Genomic DNA, 23,922 nt, shown 5'->3' with positions numbered 1-23,922 from the left:
AGAAAGGGTGTGGCAGGGAGCTTGGTGGCAGCTATTTCCCCGTTCCCACTGGAGAGGAAAGGCTCATGCACATGGCCTAGAGTTATAGCAAAGCTTCTAGTAGATTCATAGAAAGTACGCTGCAAAGGACCTTGCCGATAATGCAGCCCACGGGTGTCAAAACCACCTCCCTGCCATTATTTCTCCATTCTCTGCCCACTGCAGACATCCCTGATCAATCCCGGCAGTCTCCCACCAAGCCTTGATGAGAATTCTGCTCAGTTCAGCACTCACTCTAGCGGTCATCACGTGAGCTCACAAAGGAAATAAATAATATTTGTTGTCCCCAAAGGTACCCATGTTATTTGAAATAGGCCTACAGAGGGGAGGTGACTTGCCCAAGATCCCAGCCAGTTAGTGACAGTGCAAGGACTTGGGGACAAAAGTTTGGGAACTAGGCACCATGAAGAAGCCTAGTTGGGTGGGAATCCAGACAGCGCGACTCCCAGGCCAGCCTCTCCCCACCCGCTTCAGCTGCTCTAACCAGCCAACTGAAGGGCGTGGCGAGCATATGTGGTCCCACATGTGTTTCCTGTCTCATTCGCAGCACACTCCTCCAAGAACGAGGAGGAGGAATTCTTGAATCAGGAGGGCAAAGCCAAACCTCAGGCCAAAGCAGAGAGCAAACCAGAAGGTGAGAGGATGGCGAGACCAGTGGGTTTTCTCCTGCCACCTCCCTCTGTCCTGTTGGCCAGGGACTGAGGCTGCCTCTTGGTCTCTCTTAGCCAGTCAGCTGAAGTGGCAGTGTGGTGCTGCCTGCACTCCAGCCGCCCCCTTCCCGAGGCCAGTCCTGGACAGCTCCCTCTGCACTCTCCTTAGATGGGGTCGGCAGTCAGGCTGGAGGTCATTGAACACCCACTTTTTTCTGCTAAATCTCAGCCCAAATTAGACTCTATTTCTTCTTCCCACCACTTCTACAAAAGAGCAGTTGTGCTGGGGTTTGTTCTAAGACCAGAAGGAAGGCTACCAGGAGTCTGGTGACACAGAAGTCCAGTATCTGTGTGGCAGCTACTGCCCTGTGGGCTCCGTACAGCACACCAGGCCTGCCTGATGTACTCAGCAATCCTTGGAAGGAGGTAGGGCAGCAGTCATTGTTCCCCTTCTGTAGACAAGGGAGGCTCAGAGGGGTCCAGTGACTTGCCCAAAGCCACACCGCCAAGAAATGAGAGAGCCTGTAGCTAAACCCAGCTCTGCAGACTTTCCAAGGCCTCCTCGCTGCTGCCTTTGAAATCATCAGGATCCTCTCCATGCAGTTGGTAGGGGCGAGGTCAGACCCTACGGCCTGGGGCTTTGGCCTCTCTCTGCTCCAGGTGCCCAAGCTGTTCCTTGGCCACACTGACCCGGACAGAAATGTCTGTGAACACAGGGGGAGCAAAGATGGCCACTGCCCAGCTGTCCTCTTACCTGCAGTATCTCTGTGGACAGGGCAATAACAGTTCACATCATGTCATGTTACTTTTCCTATCAACAAGCAATGCCCCAGACAAATCTTCTGAGACCCTCAAGTGGACAAGTCCAGTAGCCCTGCAGCCACTCGCACCAGTCTCTGCCAGCTGCCCTCAAACCTGGCACTTTTCTGACCTCTCCCATGTTTATCCTTTAAAGAGGAAGAGCCAGCCAAACTCCCTGCGGCCACGGTCACAGCAGTCCCTGCTCCAGACGTCCAGGGGGATCAGGAGGAGGACCCTGGCGGTCAGGTAGGCACAAGCCTCTCCCCGATGGAGGAAACTGAGGCCCAGAAATGCTGACCAAAATCCTTCCTTCCTGAGGTTCATTCCTCGGGGGTAAGCACTGCCCTGTCTCTGAAGATCACATACATCATGGGCCAGTTAATTCACTGACACCTTAGTAGGAGGGAGATAATATACATGAGAAGGTGTTACCAGTTAGCACCTGTGGTAGGAACTTAAGGAATAACTGTTAGGGGCTCTGTCAGCAACAGTGAGACCAGTCAGCTGGACATGCAGGGGGGCGGGGGGCGGGGTAAAGGCCTTGGAAGCTTCCGAGGCGTCTCAGCCTTGTCCGTGGGCTTCGCGAGTCCTGACGCCGCTGTCTTCACAGCCTCACAGCCTCTTCTTCCACCATGCCCCGGCCAAACAGGACTTCTCGCCTCCATGCTTTTCTACCTCCAGGCCGAGGCCCAAAGGGTTTCCTCCACAGAGAATGCCTCTCCCCTCCATATATCCTAAGCTCCCTCCAGGCTCGTGCAGTGCCTCCTGGGCCCTGAGGCTTCCCTGACCCCCCCCCCCCAATCTGAATGCCCTGTACATTGTCCCTCTCTCAGGGCTCTTGTCACTGCCTTCCTTGCACTGTTTATGAGTCTCCCTAGTTCCTCTGCTGGGTGGTTAGGTTTCTGAAGGCAGGATCCAAGTCTGAATCGTCTGTCTTCCCCGCACAGAGACACGCAGGGCCTGGCACATGGCTGGGCTCAGTAAGTTGAGTGACTGACAGTAAATAAGCATTCAGTTGGCAAGCAAGTTCCAGCCCTGTTTGTTTGTTCTTCTTGTTTACCCAGAAGCACTCAATTATATCTCATCCTTAAACCAGCCATTTTGGGTTCAGTGTCTAAGACATCTTCGTGGTATCATGAGTATCCTGACTGGCCCATCGCAGGCAGCTCAAATGAAAGGGATTGAGGGTGCGGAGGTGTCTCCTGGAATCCCAGGGCAGGAAGTGGAGCTGGACCTAGGCTGGTTTCGGCATCTGTGACCCCAGTGGTGTCTCACGCCATGTCCCGCTCTCCCTCACACCCCCTTCTCTGTGTGCAGGTCTGTCGCTTGGCCTGGCTCCATTTGCTTCCTTCTGAGCACACACAGCCCTAAACCACTACCCAGCCCTCCAGGCCAAAGGGGGAGTAACAGTGACTGGCTCCCTGTCACAAAAGAGAATCCGTTCAAACCAGGGCATGGAGCAGGAATCCAGCCTGTGTCCAATCAGCTGTGGCAGGGAAAGGTGGGGTACTTTGACTCCAACACGGAAGAAGGAACTATTGGGTGACAGTTTTCAGAGAATATTGATTGAAATGACTTGTCATCTCCAGAAAGCCTTCTCTCCTGACGGGGCTGGGGATGGAGGGCAGGAATTCTGTCAGACTGAAAGCTCACTCTTCATTCCCAATTCAAAGCAAAACTTCACAGATATTAATATTTGACTTCATCAGAGGTTCTTAACCCTGGTTGCCTATTAAAATAATTTGGAAAGCTTTGAAAAATGCCCAGGCACCACCCTCAACTGACTAAGCCAAACTCTCCGAGACGGGTCCTTGAGCATGGATGTTTTAAAGCTTCCGGGTGGTTTTCATATACATACGAGTTGAGAACCACTGAGCATCCCTTGGGAATTGGCTGTGTCATGAAATTTGTTACAGAAGACTACTCCGTGAGCACACAGCTCATTTGTTCAAGGGATTCGACCAGCGCCTCGTTATAGATTAGCTGAGAGCCTGATCTGAGGAACCTCAGAATCAACGGCTTTTAGAGCACCTGGGGTCAATCCGTGGTCCTCAAACACTGGTCTGCAGATGTCAGCTACCGGGAGTACTCGTGAGAATGTTAGAATAGATTCCTGGCTTCAATCCCAGAGATTCTAATTCAGTTGCTCTAAGTGGGGTGAGGAAACCTGTATTTCTAACAAACTCTCCAGACTATGAGGTTTGGGAACCAAAAATCTCATTTGGCCTTGGCCTCTACAAAGCAGGGTAGCTTGGTGGTTGAGAGGCCGAGAGTTGGATTATCCGTATTTAAATCTCACCTTCAAATACAAATGGTGTGGACCATGGGCAAGTTATTTAACTAGTCTGTACCCTAGTTTCTCTATCTGTCAGATGGTTTTAATTCTATCTATATCATAAATTGATTCATGAAATGTAGATGCTTGCTATTACTACTATTCCACTTAACGTAGTGCCTGGCACATAAAACCCTCAATAATAGGTATCATCATTATTTTACATATAAGGTAATATAATAGTCCAGGCGTTTAGGGGACTCAGCAATGTGATGTAACCATGAAAAGATATCATGCCCTATTAGGCAACCTAATGGCAGGGTAATATCTAAGACAACTGAGGTGATAACCCTATTAGACTCTGTGCAGTGTTCTGTGTTCAGGTTTTGAAGCCTCCTCAAGAGATAAGTTAATTAGAATTAGTTCACCCAGAGGGGGAGGAGGCACTAGGCCATAGCATGGGAGATGACAGAAGGACCTGGGGATCTGTAATGCCGAGAAGAGCGCTGTCTCGTGGAAGAGTGATTAGCTTTGCTCCGTGTGTCTCCACAGAGTAAGCATGTACACAGTGGGCAGCTTCCGGATATAAATGTGGGCTTCTAACTCATCAGAGTTGTCAAAGATGACAGAAGCTGCTTTAGGTGATGAGTTTTCCATCCCTGGAAATAATCATATAAAGACTGGACAACCATTGGGTAGGAATGTTGTAAAGGGAACTTCGCTGAATTTCACTAGTTTTCTCCTCATACTCAAGTTTTTAGATTCATTCTGAGAAGAAGAACAAAAAAAAGGGAGAAACTGGGAAGGAAACCAAGCAGAGCGGTTATTACACATTAATATGTTGGCTTTCGATTGCAGGAAGGACACGTGGCTGGAGGTGGGAGCACAGAAGAAATGACAGGTGAAGAGCGTGAAGCTCCTGGTGAAGGTGCAAATGGACAGCAGCTGGGAGGTGAAACCCAACTAGAAGGTGAAGGTGAAATTGAAGCAGAAAGAAAAGGAAATGACGGTGAAAGTGAACTCCAAACAGAAGGAGACAATGGTGAAATGAAAGGTGATAAAGGTGAAACTAAACAGCAGGATTTCAGTGCTGAAAATCAAGGTGAAGCCAAAAGTGGTAAGAGAGGTACAGACGGTGAAGGGGGAGGTGAGGGAGGTGATGGTGAAGATGAAAAGGAAAGTGAAATCCAAGCAGAAAGAAAAGGAAGTGAGGACAGTGAAGGTGAACTCCAAGCAGAAGATGGTGAAATGAAAGGTGATGAAGGTGAAACTGAAGAGCAGGAATTCAATGCTGAAAATCAAGGTGAAGCCGAAAGTGATGAGAAAGGTACAGGGGGTGAAGAGGGAAGTGATGGAGATGATGGTGAAGATGAGGAAGACGAGGAGGAGGAGGACGACGAGGACGAGGAAGAGGAGGAGGAGGAAGAAAACAAGCAGCCTTTGTCCCTGGAGTGGCCCGAGACCAGGCAGAAGCAGGCCATTTACCTCTTCCTCCTGCCCATTGCGTTTCCGCTGTGGCTGACGGTGCCCGATGTCCGGAGGCTGGTGAGTTGGTCCAGCCGTATCCCAGTCCAGCCGTATCCCACACAAGCGGAGGGAGAAGACAGCCCAACCAGCTTGGCAGGGCTCAACCGCAGAGAGGGTCTTGGGTGGAATTTTCAGCTCCGGAGGGGCCCATGCAGCCAGGGGGCATACCGATGGGCTTGGGAGGCCCTAAACTGCTTATTTCCACCACTATAAGCAGTGTGAACCAGTCCCTCTCGACTCCTCTCTCAGTATCTTGATTTTAACATGGGAATGAAGCCACTACACCACCCCGCCCATATTTCACAGGGATATTGTGGAAACCGAGGGTAATAAGTGCTATTTCTACCCAGAATTTATAGGGAAAGACTGGACTAGCATACTCCACCCAAAGGCTGGAGAGGGGGAGGGCAGGGAGAGGTGGCCGAGGCCAAACCAAACTCCTAGATTGGCGGTTCTAGGGCAGGCACACAGCTCTCTTCAGTTTGGCGACTGCTGAACACCCACTGGCTGGACTCCCCTGTGGGATTCCCAGCATCCCCGAGTCCTCAGTGGAAACAGATTTCAGCTCAAACGTCCAGGTCTCCTCCAGCAGATTTCATCCCTGATTCCGGGGCCCCTCAGAAGGGCCAAAGCCCTTTAGCCCCTTCAGCTTCTTCCTTTCCTTTCAAACTTGCCAACAGGAGTCTAGGAAGTTTTTCGTGGTCACTTTCCTGGGATCCATCACGTGGATAGCCGTGTTCTCATACCTCATGGTGTGGTGGGCTCACCAGGTGAGTGAACAGCAGGAGCGAAAATCCTGTGTCAGCAAGTCCCGACCGAGTACACTGTTTTCCTTCCGGGTACATTTCTAGTACCTGGGGAATGGGGAGGATCCGGTGAATTTATAGTTTCTACATGGGTTGTAAAGGCAGCCTTTTTATTCCAGTGCATGTAACGCTTTTCACGTGTAGCTTTTCTGTCTTCCATTGCAGCATGACATAGAGGGCCCTTCAGCATCTGCTTCCCGTCGACCATTTCTTATCAGCCTTATTCCCTGCTTTCTCTGTCACGCATCTCCCGCTCCTCTCCACCTGGTGAATCGCGCTCACTCCTGAGAGCAAGCTCAGTTTCACCTCCTTTCTGGCATTTAATCAGTTTTCCCGAGCGCCCAGGGCTTTTCTGTTCTACCTGGGACACTGCACTTAGCACAGAGCGGTAATTGTTGTTTGCAAGCGTTTCTCCTTCACTAGGCTGAGAGTACGGTCAGTGTCGTACTGCTCAGACTTTCATTTCCAGCCTTAGTTCCTGGCACTTAGCAGGGTCCATGGTTCTGGAAATGCTACATGGACATCTTTGGAGGGGCAGTTCTTTCACAAGTAGAGGTGTTGTAGTTGGCATGACAGTGAGAGGTGGCGTCGTACATGGGCTTTAATTCCACCTTAGACAAGAGTGCTGTCCTTCCCTGAAGCTTGAGCAGGGGCCCTGTTCTCTCTAGGGCCCATCTCCCCAGCTGTCGGTTCCGCCATCACCTTACCTCGCGCAGGCCAAGGGAGTGTGCTGAGCTCCGTGGGAGGTGTTGGGTTTGCACAAAGCACTATGATTGGTAATTTGAAGAGCCTCAGATTTTCCACCTGCTGTTGCCATGGTTTCTTATTATTGTTACTGTTTACCAGGTTGGTGAAACAATAGGGATTTCTGAAGAGATTATGGGTTTGACAATCCTAGCGGCAGGCACATCAATTCCTGACCTCATTACCAGTGTGATTGTCGCTCGGAAAGGCTTGGGGGACATGGCCGTGTCGAGCTCTGTGGGCAGCAACATATTTGACATCACCGTGGGGTGAGTGGCAAGTTGCTTCCTAAGGCATATTAAGTGAGACTGGAAAACATTGTGTTGGCTGTTCCTTGGTTTTCTGCTTCATTCATTTTACATGGACTAAAAGGACATTTATGTTATTACTTTCTGCAAGGCAACAAAGTATCCTCCCTTGATCATCACAGCCAGATGGGATAACAGAACTAAAATGCTGCCTGAAATGTAACTGACTGGAATTTACAGATAAATTGAAAAATGAAGTCCATTAAATTCCATTACCAAATACAGTCAAATGCTCTGCTCGTTGACCACCGAGGTGGTGGAGGTGGGGTTGGAAGGAACAGTGACTCGGTGTCACTTCCTGATGTTCCTGCTCCTTTGCATTGGGGTTCCTGCCAGCTCTACAAGCATTTCGTCTAAACAGGCAAATGCCACATCCTCCTGTACCTGTTCCCTTCCCTCTCCTCTCAGCCTGGTCAGAGCAGAGCACCTGAGCTGTTTGCATTTCCCAGTCATGTCAGGACAAGGATGGTGACTTGGGTTTCGTTAATTTGAATTTATGTGTATGTCTGGGTGGGGCAGGTAAATGGGCATAGGAGAGTCCTATCACGAAAGAATTTAAAGAAATGTTATCCAGAGCTGGGCCTTATCATAAAAATTCAGATGAGTCACATATCAACCGATCTGGGTTAGTCCTACAGAAGTCATGAAGCACGAAGGAAAAACACTCAGACGCAGAACATTCAGTTTTAATCTAGGCTCTCCCAGTTCTTAGTTGTGAGTCCAAGGAAGTAATTTAATTTCCCTGAACCTTAGTATCCTCATCTGTGAAATGGGGCTAATATTTTCTGCTCTGTTTCCTAGATTGTGTGTGTGTGTGTGTAAAAATAAGTGCTTTGTACATTGTAAAATACCGTTTAAGTACATTGGATGATTATAAACATGAAAAATATTCACATTGTTTCTTCAATCTTGCAGCCTACCTGTTCCTTGGCTGCTTTTCTCTCTCATCAACGGACTACAGCCTGTTCCCGTCAGCAGCAATGGCTTGTTTTGTGCAATCGTCTTGCTTTTTCTCATGCTCCTGTTTGTGATCTCTTCAATTGCATCATGCAAATGGAGAATGAACAAGATCCTGGGCTTCACAATGTTCCTCCTTTACTTTGTATTCCTGATTATCAGTGTGATGTTAGAAGATCGAATTATATCCTGTCCTGTATCTGTCTGAGTCATTCACTCTTGCTCAAAATGGACACAGATCAGAAAACCATGCCAGAAGTTCTTGTACGTCTTGTCACATTCATGAAAGAATGAGCATGATCCAGGAGAGTGACCTGAGAGGCGCAGATGCGCTGATGTGAGTGTGACATGAGGGTGAAGTTGATCCTCAGGACACCTGCAGCGCATTGTGGATTAGCCTCTCACCTCTGAGGCGTGGACTTCCTCGCCTCACTGATGCAGGCAGCGATCACATGGAGAGCAGCACAAGGACCCCTGAGTCCGAGGGTTTTCCACATGAGAGAACTGGGGGTGAGGGTTGGGACACGCACAGTAGCCATAAGCTCCCCTGCTCACAGTTCCCTGAGCCCAGGAAGGACACGTGGTCTGTATCTGATCCTTGTGGCCCCTGCCCCAAACACAGCCTGCAATTTGCTGTGTCCTCTTTTTCTGCTCAAAATATGAGGTTCTAGCAGGTTTGTAATCATTACCAATTCAGCTACTGGTGCGTTTAAGGAGCTAAGGCTACGGGAAAAAAACAAAGTATAACAGGAATCAATTATCATTAGTGAAATGTATATCAATATTTTATAGCTTAAAAGGAGGACATTAGTTCTTGTTGCGTTTCTGAAAATTGAAATTAAAATAAGTAGCCCAAGAAATTAAAATGATAAATTGCCCTTGAATTGGAAGGCATGGATATTAGGGGCTATTTACAAATATGGACTTATTAGAAAATCCAAGTCAGTGCTGCCTCCATCTCGTGGTCAGCCTGAGGGATCAGACCTTTAAACAGAGCTGTGCTGGCTCTGCCCCTTCAGCAGATGCTCACTCAGCAGTGACAGCTGCACCTAATGAGTGAGGAGAGAAGTCATTTTCAAGTCCAAAGTCAGTAGAGCCAAGTCTGGTTCATGAAGTAAGAGATCCAGTGGGGCAATGCTACATTTTTGTATGTTAAACTAGATAGGATTATAAAACAAGAAGATTGATTTCTTGCGTGGCTTACAAGTGGATATTAAGGCAATTACGAAGGAGAAATTCGAAAAATGATTAGCACGATGGAAACATGGTGAGAAAAAAAGGATTAGTATTTCCAAGGTAGCCGATGTAAAGGACTCTTGCGTTTTTAAAAATTATGTGGTCATTTAAACATTTCATGTGGAATTTGAAGTGCTTGTATATTAAATACCACTGCTGGCTGTTTTTACTACCGTGTTTCCCTGAAAATAAGACTGGGTCTTATATTAATTTTTGCTCCAAAAGACGCATTAGGGCGTATTTTCAGGGGATTTTTAATTTTTTCATGTACAACAATCTACACTTATTCAAATACAGTCATGTCATCTTCTTCTGGAACATCGTCATAACGTACTAAATGCGTCCGTCTGGCTAACGATCTTAACTGGGGCTTATTTTCAGGGTAGGTCTTATTTTCGGGGAAACACAGTAGCATCAAATTAAGGGACACATTAGAAATGAAAGCGTTCTATGTCCCTGGTTTCAGAGCAAAGGGAGCTCAGGTAACTATAGGTTATGATAGTAAACATGTTTTTATTTACAAACATGGGAGGCTTCACCAAAGACTAGAAGATCACAGGACAGATGTGATGTGAAAGAAAAGAAAATCAAACATTTTGGTGTTGAAGGCCTGTGTTCAAAGTACTTCAATCCATTATCCATCTCTTAAGATGGGTTAATTTAATTAATGGCCTCACTATGCCAAGATTCACATTCTTTGGAAATGCCTTTCATTAAATTTCAATAAATTGTGAGTCACAACGGTATTTTATTTTACAAACATGGATGGGTTCATCGCTATCTTAGGTCACTTGATCAGAATGCGCAAGAGAAAAATGCTAAAGAATATGGAATCATGTTCAAATTCCATATACTTCAATTAGTTATCCTCATTCCTGCTGCTGCGGCACTGCCCGGTTTCCATATGCCATGGCTTAAGAACAGGAGGAGAGAATGCCTATGGGAGGGAGAGCCTAGTGCTAAAACGGGGCGTCAGCCTGGTATGTGCAGCCAATTCCAACCAGCCTTGGGGAAGCCACCTCCTCACTGACAGCCCGGGATCTGACGCTCTTGCCCAGAATTACTGAGTGGGGAGTGATGGACAGTGAAAAGTGCTGTGATGATAAAGCGCTGGAGAGACATTTCATGATTAAAATCAACTCTAATGATCTAACCTTTTCCTAATTAGTTTGCTGAGTTTCTGGCATTTCTCTCTGCCTAGAAAGGAAGTCTGATCACTTTACACTATGACAGAAAGAGTCAAATACACAAAATGAAAGCTGAGTCTTGACGGATGAGTAGGGGGAGAAAGAGATTTCAGGGAGATGGAAAACTTAGGTAACTTCTAAAAGATCAATTTGTTATGCTTGGAAATTAAAATTTTTGTCATTTACAAATCTATAATTTATTAAAACTGTGATGTTTTAGAGATAAAGTACCGCCTTAAAATGTCAAGATAATGGTGAGATGGTACTCATTTGATAGGCAAAGTCATCTATATAGTTACATTGGACAAATTCTAGGTCATCCTTCAGCCTAGAAAGTCTGCACTGTTCCACGTGGGTGTCTGAATTGGAAGACAATGGCTGCATACATGACTTCTCCTTCATCCCCCGTGAGTTTGCAATTTCTTGATGGCCCTGGTAGTAACTTTGGGCCAAATTTCTAAAAATATCAAACTTTTCCTAATTTAAATAGTTCAGATTCTATATAATACCAGAAAAAAAGGCTGCATTCCAAACTTAGGAAAATTGGTATATGTTTAAATGGTTAAGTATATATTGTGAACATTGAATTGCCCTCTTTCAATAGTTCTGAAAATGTTTTTAGCAAATTATTGGTTTGGCCTTTTATAACACTGTCTATTATCATAATAATTATCATTTATGAAAAGATTGAGTATCAAAGGCGGCCAGAATTGGAATATTCAGGGCACAGCCTGGTAGATACATGTGAAGAGCTGGTTGGCCTTATATGCCAAAGAACACCCTTGGTTCTGACCCCTTTTCTGTGGGTGGGCCCTGCTGCAGGCGGGCCTGGTCTCTGAAAGGTACAAAGAGAGGGCTCATGATCAAGTTGTCTATCCCTGGGGGCGCACTAGCACCAACAGGACACCCTGGCCTATGACTACCCACACAACCAAAGGCACTGCTTCTGCTTTTCGGGCCCTTCACTGTGATGAACAGGTAAAACCTGGAAAATTTCATCTACAGAAAATTCCATCAGTTGCTCCAGTGGTTTTATCACAAGTACTATGTTTGAAAAGAAAATCTTTCAAGACGAAAGGAGGAAGCCATCCAAATGAATGGCAACTGTGGAAAGATGCAGTAACTTTATCAGAAGAGTCTGTTACTATCTCAGAGAATAAGCACATGCACACAGACTTTTTGAATCAGAGACAGAAATTCCTATATTAATTTTGTAAACAAAAATAATTAAGTCAGCAAATGTACTTACTTTGAGGCAAGAGAAAGAGGATAGTATGAAGGGATAATAAAGAGACCAAATACTGAGGATCTGAAGGTAAACTGGTCTGCTGCTGCTCGAGAATTCAATTCTGAAATAAAACTCAGTCTTGCGTGTAAGGAGGAAGAGCAGGGCATGAGCACTCCAGCACAAAGGCGGGCCAAGGGCAGTCTGCTCTTTCCCTTCCTGCTCTGAGAGAATGTGCCTAATAAACAGCAGCTTTCAAGTCGGAGAAATAAAAATAAAGCTGGGCTATCACATGTTATCATATAAATGGTTATTTTCTTAACCATCTACCTACAACGTATTTAGAGATACAATATAGCAGCCTTTTATATACAGCAGGCTAATACTTGCTAGTGGCACTAATGTACCATAGTAATTACCAGCATTAAGGTAAAATAAGTATTTAAAATTTAAAATGTTGAACCAACAATTTCAGGGGCCATTTCTCTAGAGACAAAAATGGAAAGACATATTAGAAAATCTGGTAATAAGTTGCTGGTTTTAAAGGATGTAAAGAAAAACAAAACCCAAAAACAAAATGTCATGAAAAAAAAGACAAAAATCAGAATATGAATTGACTGCATAATTCCCTATCTGCTCATAGGATGAAAAAGTTGAATATCAAAACATGATATAAAATACAAATGTGTGCCATTCAAAACACAATGGAAGGAAGTAGTAAACAAGTTATACCAGGACACAGCATAATTTATTTTCAACTATTAAACACAGAAAACTAAGAGTAAGAAAATAAGAGACAGATAATGTAACAAAGGGTATTTCTCTCCAACAGGACTGGCCATAATTCTCCAAAATATATGGTCAACAGAGAGAAAATTGAAGAAAAGTTTGTACAGAGTTATTCTAGAAGATGATCTATATTGTAATTTTCTCCTGAGCAGGGCTTACTACTTTCCATTCATAATTTAGGTTTTTCTGTTTTTAAGACTATATTTGTGCAAATAATATTCCCTGGGGATTAAAAGAAAGGGAAACAAAACCCAACCAAAAGTGGAAACAAAACTGGGAGGGTGGGGGTGAAGTGGGGAGAGGAGATACAAATTACATTCACTTTTCCAAATGAATTTGAACGATAAAGATTGGCCTTTACCTCACTTGTTTTTTTGTCAGATATTTGAAATCAATAAACTATGATTCTGATTCTTACATATTATGTTAAAGAAAAGGTAAACAGTGAAAGCTGTTCTTATAAGGGAATAACTACAAAAAAATCAACAAAAACAAACAAACAAACCAAATAGAATAGAAACCCAAAATCCTGTCTGGAGGGATGTTTGTAGCCAACGTCTAAAGCCTCACTTATCAAATGTTTCTCACTTTACAACTTTCAAGTGATTTAGAAAACGTAACACTCACTTAGAATATGAAGCTTGGATTTGAATAGTAAAGAAAGACAAAATTGGAGTGGCATTTACAAAGGAGAGGCAGATATATGTGCATAGCACCGGATTTTTCAAGTAAGTAAGTTCAGCTCCAAACTAACTGAACTAAAATTGTACATTTTTAAACTCTCCTCATTATTTCCCAGAGTAGAAAGCTGTGCAATGTTTCAGCGTGGTGCTATTCACTAATGGTGTGAACTCAAAAGGTGGTTTTTCTGTAGCTGAACTGATTCTGCGTCTCAGGACTTCATCACATCTCCAGTCCAAGTGTCCTGGACTCTACCGGCTTTACACACCTAATTTGGGACCATCCATTTTTTTTTGTTCTTTCAAATTGGCTAGAGAATTCCTTTCTTAGTGACAATGTGTGCAAACATACACACATACACACACTGAAAATCTTTAAATAATTCTAACAGCCAAACGATAGTTCTGATCAGAAATTACCCAAAGAAAGTGATATTAGAAATAATGGGACTAAAAATATGTTTTACAGTCTATTTTAGAATCTACCTATGGTGTTTAAACATTCAGTTTATTACCTGATTTCTGGATATTTCTGGATTTTAGATTCCATGAACTTCAGATTCTGAAGGCTTACTGAAAAAGCCAAATTCCTCAATATGGGAAATTCTATCTGGCTGTACTTTTATTAGAGAGTTATCCCTTTTCTACTTTTGAAGAAAAAATTTGAATATTTATATATATAAATACAATATTAACAGAATACTCCAGTATGTCATATTCCAGATAAATATAGTACAATTTGCATCATACCCAATATTTTAGATATTAAGGGTAAAATTTGGAATACATTGTCTGACATATTTCTCAACATAAGTGTTTATGTATAATACTAAAATTTAAATTGATATTTGGCTTTGTCAACTACTTTCCCTGTGTACTGTATGTATGTATTAGCAATAGAGAAATTTTGGAATCATGGTATATTGAACCTGATTTTGCAGAAGCAGACCTGGAACCTGTCTGGCTCTCCTTCCACAAGGCTCAATGAGTTGGTCCGGGCAGGGCACACGCTTGCCGTGACTCACTATTGCAGTCAGGCTCAGGAGTATTCACATGCGATCCGAGGACACACTAACATTAGCACTGACGTTTCTGAATCCTTCTCCCAAGTAATAAAATATATATATATATATATATGTCGGTAGCTATACATATAGAGATCTGCAGCTTTACTAATTACTTCAAAGAGCAGACAAGGAAAATAAACACTTAATTGCTTGCTTCATAAGTTTAAGTTCATTTTAAGTTGCTATATTAAGTTTAAAAAATAAAAAAATATCAACTTACTATAAACAATTTAAAATATGTATAATACAACTTCATGGTCAAAACATTTGAATAGTCTATGAAAACAGGAGATACTCTTTTCTTACATTTGTTTAAGTTCCATACGTGAAATTTCAATCCGTCTCTTTTCCAAGAGAAACCATAAAACAGTTGTCTTCTTTTCTGGGAACTAATTTTGTTTAGGGATTTCCTCATCACAAAAATAATTACTTGTTACAGGGGAAGTAAAGAAAAAAAAAAAAGGAAATGGGAAACAAAGTGGCTCTCTCCCCACTTTTCACTATTCTTAATACATTCTGTACATAAGCTATATGGACTTCCTGAATCATTTACAAATGCATTCTCAAAAATTGAAGAAAAATGTTGAGAGTCTAAAAGTGTTCTTTTTATACACTGACTATACAATACATATTGCAATTATACACACACACACACACACATCTTAAAGATAAGGTTCTCCAAAGGTTTTGCGACATTCTATCACCCCCGTACTTGGTGGTCTGTCACAGTTGTGTGTGCTCTTGACTTGACTAGGTGTGAGACGATCATATGCCATCTTGTATTCTTTATCAAATACATCTGCAAAAATTCATAAAGAAATAAAGGCATAAAGAAATTTATATTTGATATTAACAACAATCAAGTTTTGTGATACTACAGAACCGCAAAACTGAAGGTTACGAGGGAATCTCTAGGTTGTTTCCAACAACTAAAGGACCACAGAATTTCAAAGCTGGATCAGGGGCTTTAGAGTCCATAGCATTTTAGAGCTATGTTACGCAGACCAATGAAATTTAAAGCTTTAAGATGCCAACTTTTTAAATGATTTTTTCCCCATATTATAAAATTGTAGGAAAAAACATATAACATAAAATTGATCATCTTACCCATGTCTAACTGTACAGTTCAGGGGTACTATACACATTCACAGAGTGGTGCACCCATTACAGCCATCCAGCTCCAGAACGCTTTTCATTTTGTAAAACTGAAACTCTATACCCGTTAAACAATAATTCCCCATTCTCCCCTCCTCCAGCTCCTGCCAACTACCATTCTATTTATGTCTACGATTTTTGACTACTTTAAATACCTCATAAGTGGAACTCCACAGTATTTGTCTTTTTATGGCTGGCTTATTTCCCTTAACATAATGTCCTTAAGATTCATTCATGTTGTAGCACATGTCAGAATTTCCTTCAATTTTAAGACTGAATAATAATATTTCATTGTATGTATACACCACATTTTGTTTATTCACTCATACTTCAATGGACACTTGGGTTGTTTCCACATTTTATCTATGATGGGTAATGCTGCTATGAATATGAACATAGGTCTGCAAATATCTCTTCAAGACCCTGCTTTCTATTCTTTTGGGTACATATCCAGAAGTGGAACTGCTGCATCATATGGAAATTCTACTGTTAGCTTTTATTATTTATCATTATTTTCACTAACATTACCAAAATATCAAAATATCTCTTACATTTATATCAAAAAAAGCCAAAGACGATTCTTCTAATATAACAATATTAAAACAATAAAGACTACCAATATAAAGACACTTTGAGAACTATTCCATGATATGTAAATATTACATGTTATATATTATGCTGAATTACCTATATCAATGTTTTCTCTTCCCAGTGCCACCAGTGAGAGAAATAGTATTTCTCTATATAAACTCCTGGGGGGAGGAAAGGAGTGGAGAAGATATTACTATGTATATAGTCTATATATTCTCTACAAAAACTTTATGCTAATATAAGCACAAGATATTCTAACAAATTATTAAGTAAACAATATAAACATGCTTAGAGGAACAATATATTCATTAAAGATAGTGACTTACCTCTGTCTTTTAAAATGAGGACATTTATTCAGTGTCTCTAAAATCTGACTCATTGGTCCATAGACATCATTCATTTTAATACTTTTTACCATATTTTTCAATAGTTCCTGGTTAAACGAATTATCACCTTTTTGCAATAAATGGACCATTGGATACTTTTGGGCTGTAAAAAAACCAAAAGGGCATATGAAGGAAAATGTTCTTTGTAGAAAGGAGAATGTAATTCAGCAGCTACTGAGAGCTATCAAAGAAGTCGCAAAGCACTAAAAATAAATTAAGGGCAAAAAATAAAGGAATAGAAATCTAAGAATGAAGAAAGAAAAGAAAAAGGAAAAAATAAGACAAATAATGATAAAAATAGGCCTAAAAAAAAGTTTTTTTTTGTGGCCTTAAAGACTAAAACTGAAAAGACATTTTTCCTTAATACAGCCCCTGGAGAAGTTCTACATCAGCAGCCAGGATGAAAACAAACAAAACAATAGGTAAAAAGAAGAAATTGGGACAAGCAATATGCTAAAAGCAAAACTACAAAACATAACCCCTTCAGCACATATATAGCACTACTTTAAAAAAAAACCAAAACCCAAAAATAAAAAGCAAAAAACCCTTAACCTCCATGGAAAGTAACTCTAAAAACATGAAATTTAAACACTCACTCTCAAACAAAAGAGTACGATTTTGACCTGTAAGACAAAAAGTAGTATAGCAAAATAAGAGTCAGTTATACATTAGTTTAGGCTATTTAAAATAATTAGAGATTAGTCCTATGTCCGAAGCCCACATTCCATGACAGCACTTACTGTGGGCATTCCAGAGGATGTACAAGGGCTGTCCCGGGTCCTGATGTAATTTCATATTGTCCCATAACATTTGTATTAATACATATTTACTATCTTCAGACATACAGTGGCGAGGAATCTGTGTTGAAGAACAAACATTCATTAATGACCCTTACATAATAATGTTTTGTAAATATTTTATAAAGATCCTTATTTTTTAGGATATGTGTATGCAAGAGAGAAAAGAGAACAGAAAATGACTGGTTTGTACGCATTTTATATTGACTGAAGGAAGATGGGCTGAGTTGAGAATCTAATGATCTCTAAAGTAAAGTGATTTCTGCTCTAAAGTAGGTTTTAGGACAGAGATCAGTGAGAAGGGGGACACACGGGCTAATCTCAACTGGTTCAGATGAATCCAAGAAAAATGAATCCGGGGCCCTATTCTACATCAGTCTGAGGCCGCGGCCCAGATAACTCTGAGTTAACCTTTGGTTACTCATTCATCATATACTGAAAATCCAAAGCATGTGCACAATCACAGACATGAAGTACAAGAAAGGAGAAGACACACCTCCTGCACTTAGAGGCTTTGCATTTTAGTGGTGGTGATAGCATATAAAAAAGTAAAAATGCTTTTATAGAGCAACATATTAAAAATACAAGTGAACACATAAACTGATTACCTAAATGTTAAGCAAAAATTCAAAGTAAAGGCATGAAGAGAATGGTAGCACATGACTGCAATATGAATTGTTTTTGAAAGAGGTATGAGACATGAGTGGGGCCAACTCACAAACTCCTCTCATAAGAGTCATGCAGTTTATTCTTGAGGCTATCACAAAAATGCAAGCCCATTATGTGTAAATTTTACAAGAAAGCTAAAAAAAACATGACTTTGTCTTAATGCTCGATTGTAAGAAGAAAAACTATTTGTAAATGCAACTAAAACAATTTTATTGAGCTAATGATTCAGATGGTTATTAAAAATAGCATAAAAATTAATTTTTTAAAAAAATTAAAGTTTATTGGGGCGACAATTGTTAGTAAAGTTACATAGATTTCAGGTGTACAATTCTGTAATACATTAAGCTTTTTGTCATTGGGAATATGCAAACATTACAATGGTGACAGTAGCACTGCCTTTTAATTTTTATTCTCATACCTTTGAATACTTGTTACAATGCTCAGAAGAAAGAATCAATCCAGGTAAGTTACTGGGTAAGTCAAGACGCCTAAAATACCACACCAGGTTCCAAAACACAATTGGATGATGGTCCACAAAGTCGGCCACTGTTATTGCATGATCGCCTTCGTTTTCCAATAAACTTTCAAGTTCCTTCCACACCACTAAAGGACTAAGATATGGAACAGTGACAGGATCTGGACTTGGAAGGCGCCATTCTAATCCTAAAGACTCCTGTTGAATAAATAAAAACCATAAATGGCAAATACAAGAGTGATGATGTGGTCATTGAAAAAAAAAAAATTCCTGTCCATGATTTCCATATAAGTAGAAAGGTACTATAATTGTATTATGAGACAAGAGACTCTTCCTGACAATAATAAAATTAAAGCCAATACAGCTGTTTAGGACAAGGGGAACAAAATCATATGTAAATTATCAATGTCTGAATTTTTAACACCACCAAAATACATACCGTAGCTCCTTGTAAAGTGGTTGGCAGGCTGCCCGTAGGAATGAGCTTCTGCCCCCCAATGTCTTCTTTATCCAAGGGACCATAAGTACTGACACTCCTGGACAACGGAAATATTGGACATTTGGACATAGTTGTTTTTGATCTATCAGCAGCGATCTGAATACTTCTACTTCGGGCACATGTATTTTCCAGTGCTTTAGATTTGCTTGGGCATTGAAAAAAGAAAACAGCATATCACTGTCTAGATTTATTATTTCATCTAGAAAGACCATATTCTTCTCTTTAGCAGCAGAGCTAGACATAACAAAGTAAATCAAAGGAACTCAGGCTTCAGCTGGGAAACAGGATACATTTCTAAGTAGTCTAGTCATGTTAAAATTCCTTTTTATCCAGTGAACTTTAAACATTCAAGAGTCATTCAATTATTCAAAACATTTAGTAGACAACTTTTATACAGCAGAAACCACTGTAGGCCCAAAGGATACAAAGCAGAGAAAACTATTCCTTCAGCTAGTGGGAAGAGAGATTCTCAACTATTCACAAGCCAGTGGCAGAGAGTCAGAGAAAGGGTTACAACAGACCCATGATGAAAGATGGCGCACAGATTAGCAATTTTGCTGCCTACGCATTTAGGATTAAACAGGTCATGTTAACCTGCCAGTACTATGCAGATTTTCTTCTGCACATGCAGTTACCAATATGGTTTCATCTGCCCAGCTACCTATGGTGTATCTGGCACTTCTCCGAAATGAAGGTGATTTCTGCTTTTGTTTTAAGCATAGATTTACTTATATTAGGCTTACTGTATAGTCTTAGTTTAATTTTACAGTTCCTCTATCAGCTCCAAATGTTTTCTTATATTATTAAATATTCCTAAGTAGAAAATTAAATATTCCAAAATAGAAGTTCGTACTGATTTAATTCCTGAAGAGAGAGAGATAAGAGAAAGGTGTTCATTATAAGCTTCTAGTGTTCTCCAGAATTTTTACTTTTAAAATACCAGTAAACATGACCATACATGAATTATACAGCTTAAACCCTGGGGATTCATAAAGCATAAACTGTAACTGTTTAAACATCTAGGTTATTAGAGAATTTTAATACTGTTTTAATTAGAAGAATTTAAGACTATGAATCATAGAAATTTAAACTTTAAAATGGTCAGCACATTTTTGTCATTATCAAAAACTGTGTAATATAAATTGTTAAAACATAGTTTCACATAATCATAATTACCTATTTAAATCAAAATCCCCTTGAACAGAGATAACAGATGTATCAAGACCAGAGGCTGATGCTGAGATACAAGACGGCCTTGTTTGCCTGGAAAAGGAGGGTGGAAAATGCATATTTTCTGTAGATGGGCTTGACTTCAAAAAGTATCTGTAATGTGAACCAAAGGAGCTATTTCAGAAAACAGCTATTTTAGGAAACACGATTCTTAAATTCGAAGGGGGAAGAAAGCATAAATCGTTACCTTCCAGGTCGTCTTAAATCTCTTATTTCGATATTCAGGAAGGGCAAGAAAAGATTGCCACAAAACGGGCATGTGGTATTGAGATTTGAATCATCTGCTGTCCAGCCAGCCATGATTTCTTCATCATGGACAAGACAATCACAAGTTTTACACCGAGAGCAACTTGAGATGAGAACCTGTGGGAGAAAATGGCACTGTATAACGTAAGCTGGTTAGTGCATATTATGAATTAAAAAACCATTTTGATTAATAAATCTATTGGAAAACTAAAACTCGGAAGGATTCAGAAGTTACAAACAAAAAGTGGATTACATTCAGTGCATTAGATAAGATACTCATCTTTATTTCAGCTATTCCAAATTTTTTGCCCGAAAGGGAAACTTTCATTTAAGTGAGCATTTTTAAAATTATAATTACTATAAACCTGCCATAGTTTTATTAATGGAAAAGTAAACCCAAGCATTAATTTGTTAATACTCAAAATAGGTTTTTGTAATTACATATTATAGACCTGTGCTACTCAAAGTGTGGTCTCCAGACCAGTGCTGGTCTACAAATTCTTACTGGTTTGTGGTTAGATAAGTAAAAAAATTGAGAAAAGGATTTAGTAGACTTTAAGTACTTTGTCATTGTTGAAACATCTTAAGTGTCTGATCAACATAAAAACAGTAACAACAAAAAAAAAGAAAATAAAAAAAACCCTGGTCTGTCACTATAGTTTAAGAAGTACTGCTGTAGATAAATATAAATGCTGTCATTACATTAATAAAATATAGAAATTCCTGAAGTCCTCAGAAACTTTGTAAGTTGCAACATCAGTACTCACTATTCAGCTGCATGAAACTTTACTTTCCAAATTTATGCAAAGTAGCATGAAATAACACTCACAAATGTATTTGGGAGTAATTTTTACAAAAAAATTAGGAAAAAATTTTAAAGTATAAAAGTGTAAGTTTTTCATTGTAAGAAGATGAGATATGGCAGCATATCCAGCAGATATTTAAATCAAACTGATTCAAGAGTGAGAAACATGGAAAAAGATGACACATATGCCAAGACTGCGCCCTGTACCCCTCTTCAAAAAAGTGTACTTCCATAGCAAAATCGGTTGTGTTTGAGATGTGAAATAAAAATTCAAAGAGAACATACATATAATAAGGGATAAATATAAATATTGAAAATGAAAATGCTTTTGTATGTTGATAAATCTCAAAGGAAGCATGGAACTTTTCTAAATAAAGTAGTATGACTTCATTAATCTGAAATACTAGATATTTTAAGTTTGTTCAGGTCCAGAATACATTCTGAAATTTTCAGATGCTATATATTTAAATTTTTATTACTCTGAGACCACCAACACTTAATAAATGTACATTTTATAAAGTAGTACATAAAGAAGCTCTTTTGATTAGAATTGTACCTCCATTGCATAGTTCTGGAAGATATTTGTGTTACTCGTGTTGCAGGAAGATGCCACTTCTGATTTCCCAGGCAAGGCAAACTTTGACAGGGATCCTATTCATTATTAAAATACAAAGAGCAAAACCATTAAAATGAATGAGAAAATATATGAGAATCTTATACTTTCAGAAATTCTCTGATAAAATGTCAAACTGTTCTACTCAAAATATTAAAACTAATTAAAAAACAAATAAAAAATGTTTTTCAACGCACGAATTTTTGTTCTGAGAACAAACCTGAGGAAATATGTTCTAATTCTATTGAACATACATACTAAGTGTGTTCAGTCATTACTCACTTATTAAGAGCATTGTGTGTACAGACTAGAAGGCATTACATTTGTTTATAATTACTGTTTTGCTGTTTCTATTTTCCTATGTTTAAAATACAAGAAGGTGTTTAATTCTAAGGTCTAAAAAGTATAAAGTAGCTCACCTTATTTCAAATCATGAAAAGATTTACCGTCAATTCTCTGCCCTATATAAGGATCTTTTAGGATCTGGTACAGTAACCTTGCTCTTCAGTACTAAGGAAGAGTTTCCAAGTGTATTCTTCAGAGCAATGCTTTATTAGTAGGTATTTATAACAACAACAACAACAACAACAACAAAAGGGGAGTTCTGGGGTCCAATCAATTGACAGTGGTTATATCTTGTTAGTAAAACCGGAGGTAATCTGTACTTTCTCTATACGTTTGTTTCCTGGTAGTTACTATATTTTATGAATGAACATTGGTATTTTTACAAATATAAAGGTCAAAAAAAGGAATTGTATAAACTACCAGTTCACAAGAAATAGAAAGGATAGGAAAACATGTTAAACATCACCATGGGGATGCAGTCAGCATAATTCAGACTAATGAAAGACCTGATTCTTTCAGCAAATAAAGGACAAAGGGAAGAAAGACAGCTCCAGAGCTACCACTGGCCCTAGGCCCTGCCATGCAGAGATACAGAGACGCAGAGAGAGCTGAAGCCTCACACCATCCTTTAAGACGTTAGGGAGACCACCTCAGGGATGATGTAGATGCCTGATCACTGCACTGTACACCTGAAGCTGAAGCTGAACAATAATGAATGTCAACTATAATTTCATATATATATATATATATATATATATATACACACACACACACACACACACACACAAGAAGTGGAGTACAGCATTAGGAATAGAGACAGTGGAAATGTAATGGCTGTATGTGATGTCAGAGGGGTAGTAGATGGGGGGAGGGGGTTATCACTATGTGAAGGATGTAAATGATAAATGTCTATTACATTGTTTTGTACACCTGAAACTAATAAAAAATAAATAATAAAAATAAAAAATATTCAAGATTAAAAAAAAAGATGTTTGGAGCTGATGGGAACTGCAGTTTTGTTTTGTTTTTTGATGACGCCCCAATAACCTTCTTTAATTCCTCTGCTAAAGCTAGTTCAAAGGTGCTTTCTAATACTTTCTATTTGCCTTGGCTAATTCAGTCATTTATGTGGGCAGCCCATCTTTTGCAACTAATCATCAGCACAGAATAAATAATCATTTTAACAATTATGAATCAGGTTGTGGGGTAAGTTTTATTTGCTTAGCACAACAAACTGTTCTTGTATATTATATTGAAAAAAAGGAGGAGGGGAGCTAATCACCTGATTTCTTCATGAATATATGGCAAAGTGGGGGAGAAAAAGAGGAAACAAAGACAAAAGGGAGTTAATAGACAAATCAAGCAACAGCAACAAGTGGACCTTGTTTGGATCCCAATTTGAACAAACCACCTATAAAAACAGCTTTATGAGATAATCGTGCAAATTTAAACTTAATAAATATTTAAGATATTATATGATACATGTTGTCACATTTAAAAAAATACAATGGTATTAATTACATTTATGTTTTAAAAAAAGTGAATGCATCACGAAAGTTACATACCGTGTGCATCTATAAAATGTTTAAAAATGGCCATGCTAACACAGTGTTAGAGGATAATGTTTATCCATGAAGGGAGTAGTGACTAGTAGATCTGGGCATGAGAGGAGGAGGTTTTGGATGCTGTTAATATTCTGTTTCTTGATCTGAGTGCTGGTTACTCAGATGTCCTCATTTATGAAATGTATTTACATATATAAAAGTGGACACATTATATGTATAACACATAAGATTAAAAATAAATTTATTAAACAAATT

At 40.0% G+C, this 23,922-nt stretch overlaps 2 protein-coding genes across 15 annotated transcripts in view; one reads left to right on the top strand and one right to left on the bottom strand.

Moving 5' to 3' along the window:
- The window catches only part of SLC24A1 (solute carrier family 24 member 1), a 29,930-nt gene extending 21,476 nt beyond the window's left edge, over positions 1–8,454 (top strand). The window contains exons 5-10 of one of the 2 annotated variants that reach the window (XM_074327547.1): positions 587–673; positions 1,645–1,736; positions 4,624–5,310; positions 5,973–6,062; positions 6,945–7,111; positions 8,066–8,454. In XM_074327547.1, coding sequence (XP_074183648.1) covers positions 587–673; positions 1,645–1,736; positions 4,624–5,310; positions 5,973–6,062; positions 6,945–7,111; positions 8,066–8,315 — 1,373 coding nt within the window. In that variant the 3' untranslated portion in view covers positions 8,316–8,454. The remainder of the gene's footprint in view (positions 1–586; positions 674–1,644; positions 1,737–4,623; positions 5,311–5,972; positions 6,063–6,944; positions 7,112–8,065) is intronic. The other variant, XM_074327546.1, reaches the window with a different exon arrangement.
- Positions 8,455–12,481: 4,027 nt separating this feature from the next.
- DENND4A (DENN domain containing 4A) overlaps positions 12,482–23,922 on the bottom strand; it is a 95,417-nt gene continuing 83,976 nt past the window's right edge. For 9 of the 13 annotated variants that reach the window (XM_019725584.2, XM_019725583.2, XM_019725586.2 and 6 more), the window contains 10 exons: positions 21,701–21,795; positions 20,281–20,456; positions 20,040–20,186; positions 18,804–19,008; positions 18,308–18,562; positions 17,164–17,281; positions 17,020–17,046; positions 16,364–16,526; positions 16,134–16,198; positions 12,482–15,090 (listed from right to left, as the gene is read on the bottom strand). In XM_019725584.2, coding sequence (XP_019581143.2) covers positions 14,954–15,090; positions 16,134–16,198; positions 16,364–16,526; positions 17,020–17,046; positions 17,164–17,281; positions 18,308–18,562; positions 18,804–19,008; positions 20,040–20,186; positions 20,281–20,456; positions 21,701–21,795 — 1,388 coding nt within the window. In that variant the 3' untranslated portion in view covers positions 12,482–14,953. The remainder of the gene's footprint in view (positions 15,091–16,133; positions 16,199–16,363; positions 16,527–17,019; positions 17,047–17,163; positions 17,282–18,307; positions 18,563–18,803; positions 19,009–20,039; positions 20,187–20,280; positions 20,457–21,700; positions 21,796–23,922) is intronic. The other 4 variants (XM_019725587.2, XM_019725588.2, XM_019725590.2 and 1 more) reach the window with 2 other exon arrangements.

The sequence above is a fragment of the Rhinolophus sinicus genome, linkage group LG03 (genome assembly GCF_036562045.2).
Source record: "Rhinolophus sinicus isolate RSC01 linkage group LG03, ASM3656204v1, whole genome shotgun sequence".
Lineage (NCBI taxonomy): Eukaryota > Metazoa > Chordata > Mammalia > Chiroptera > Rhinolophidae > Rhinolophus > Rhinolophus sinicus.
Note: the sequence above shows the minus strand (reverse complement) of the source record. Positions and strands in the feature narration are given on the sequence as shown.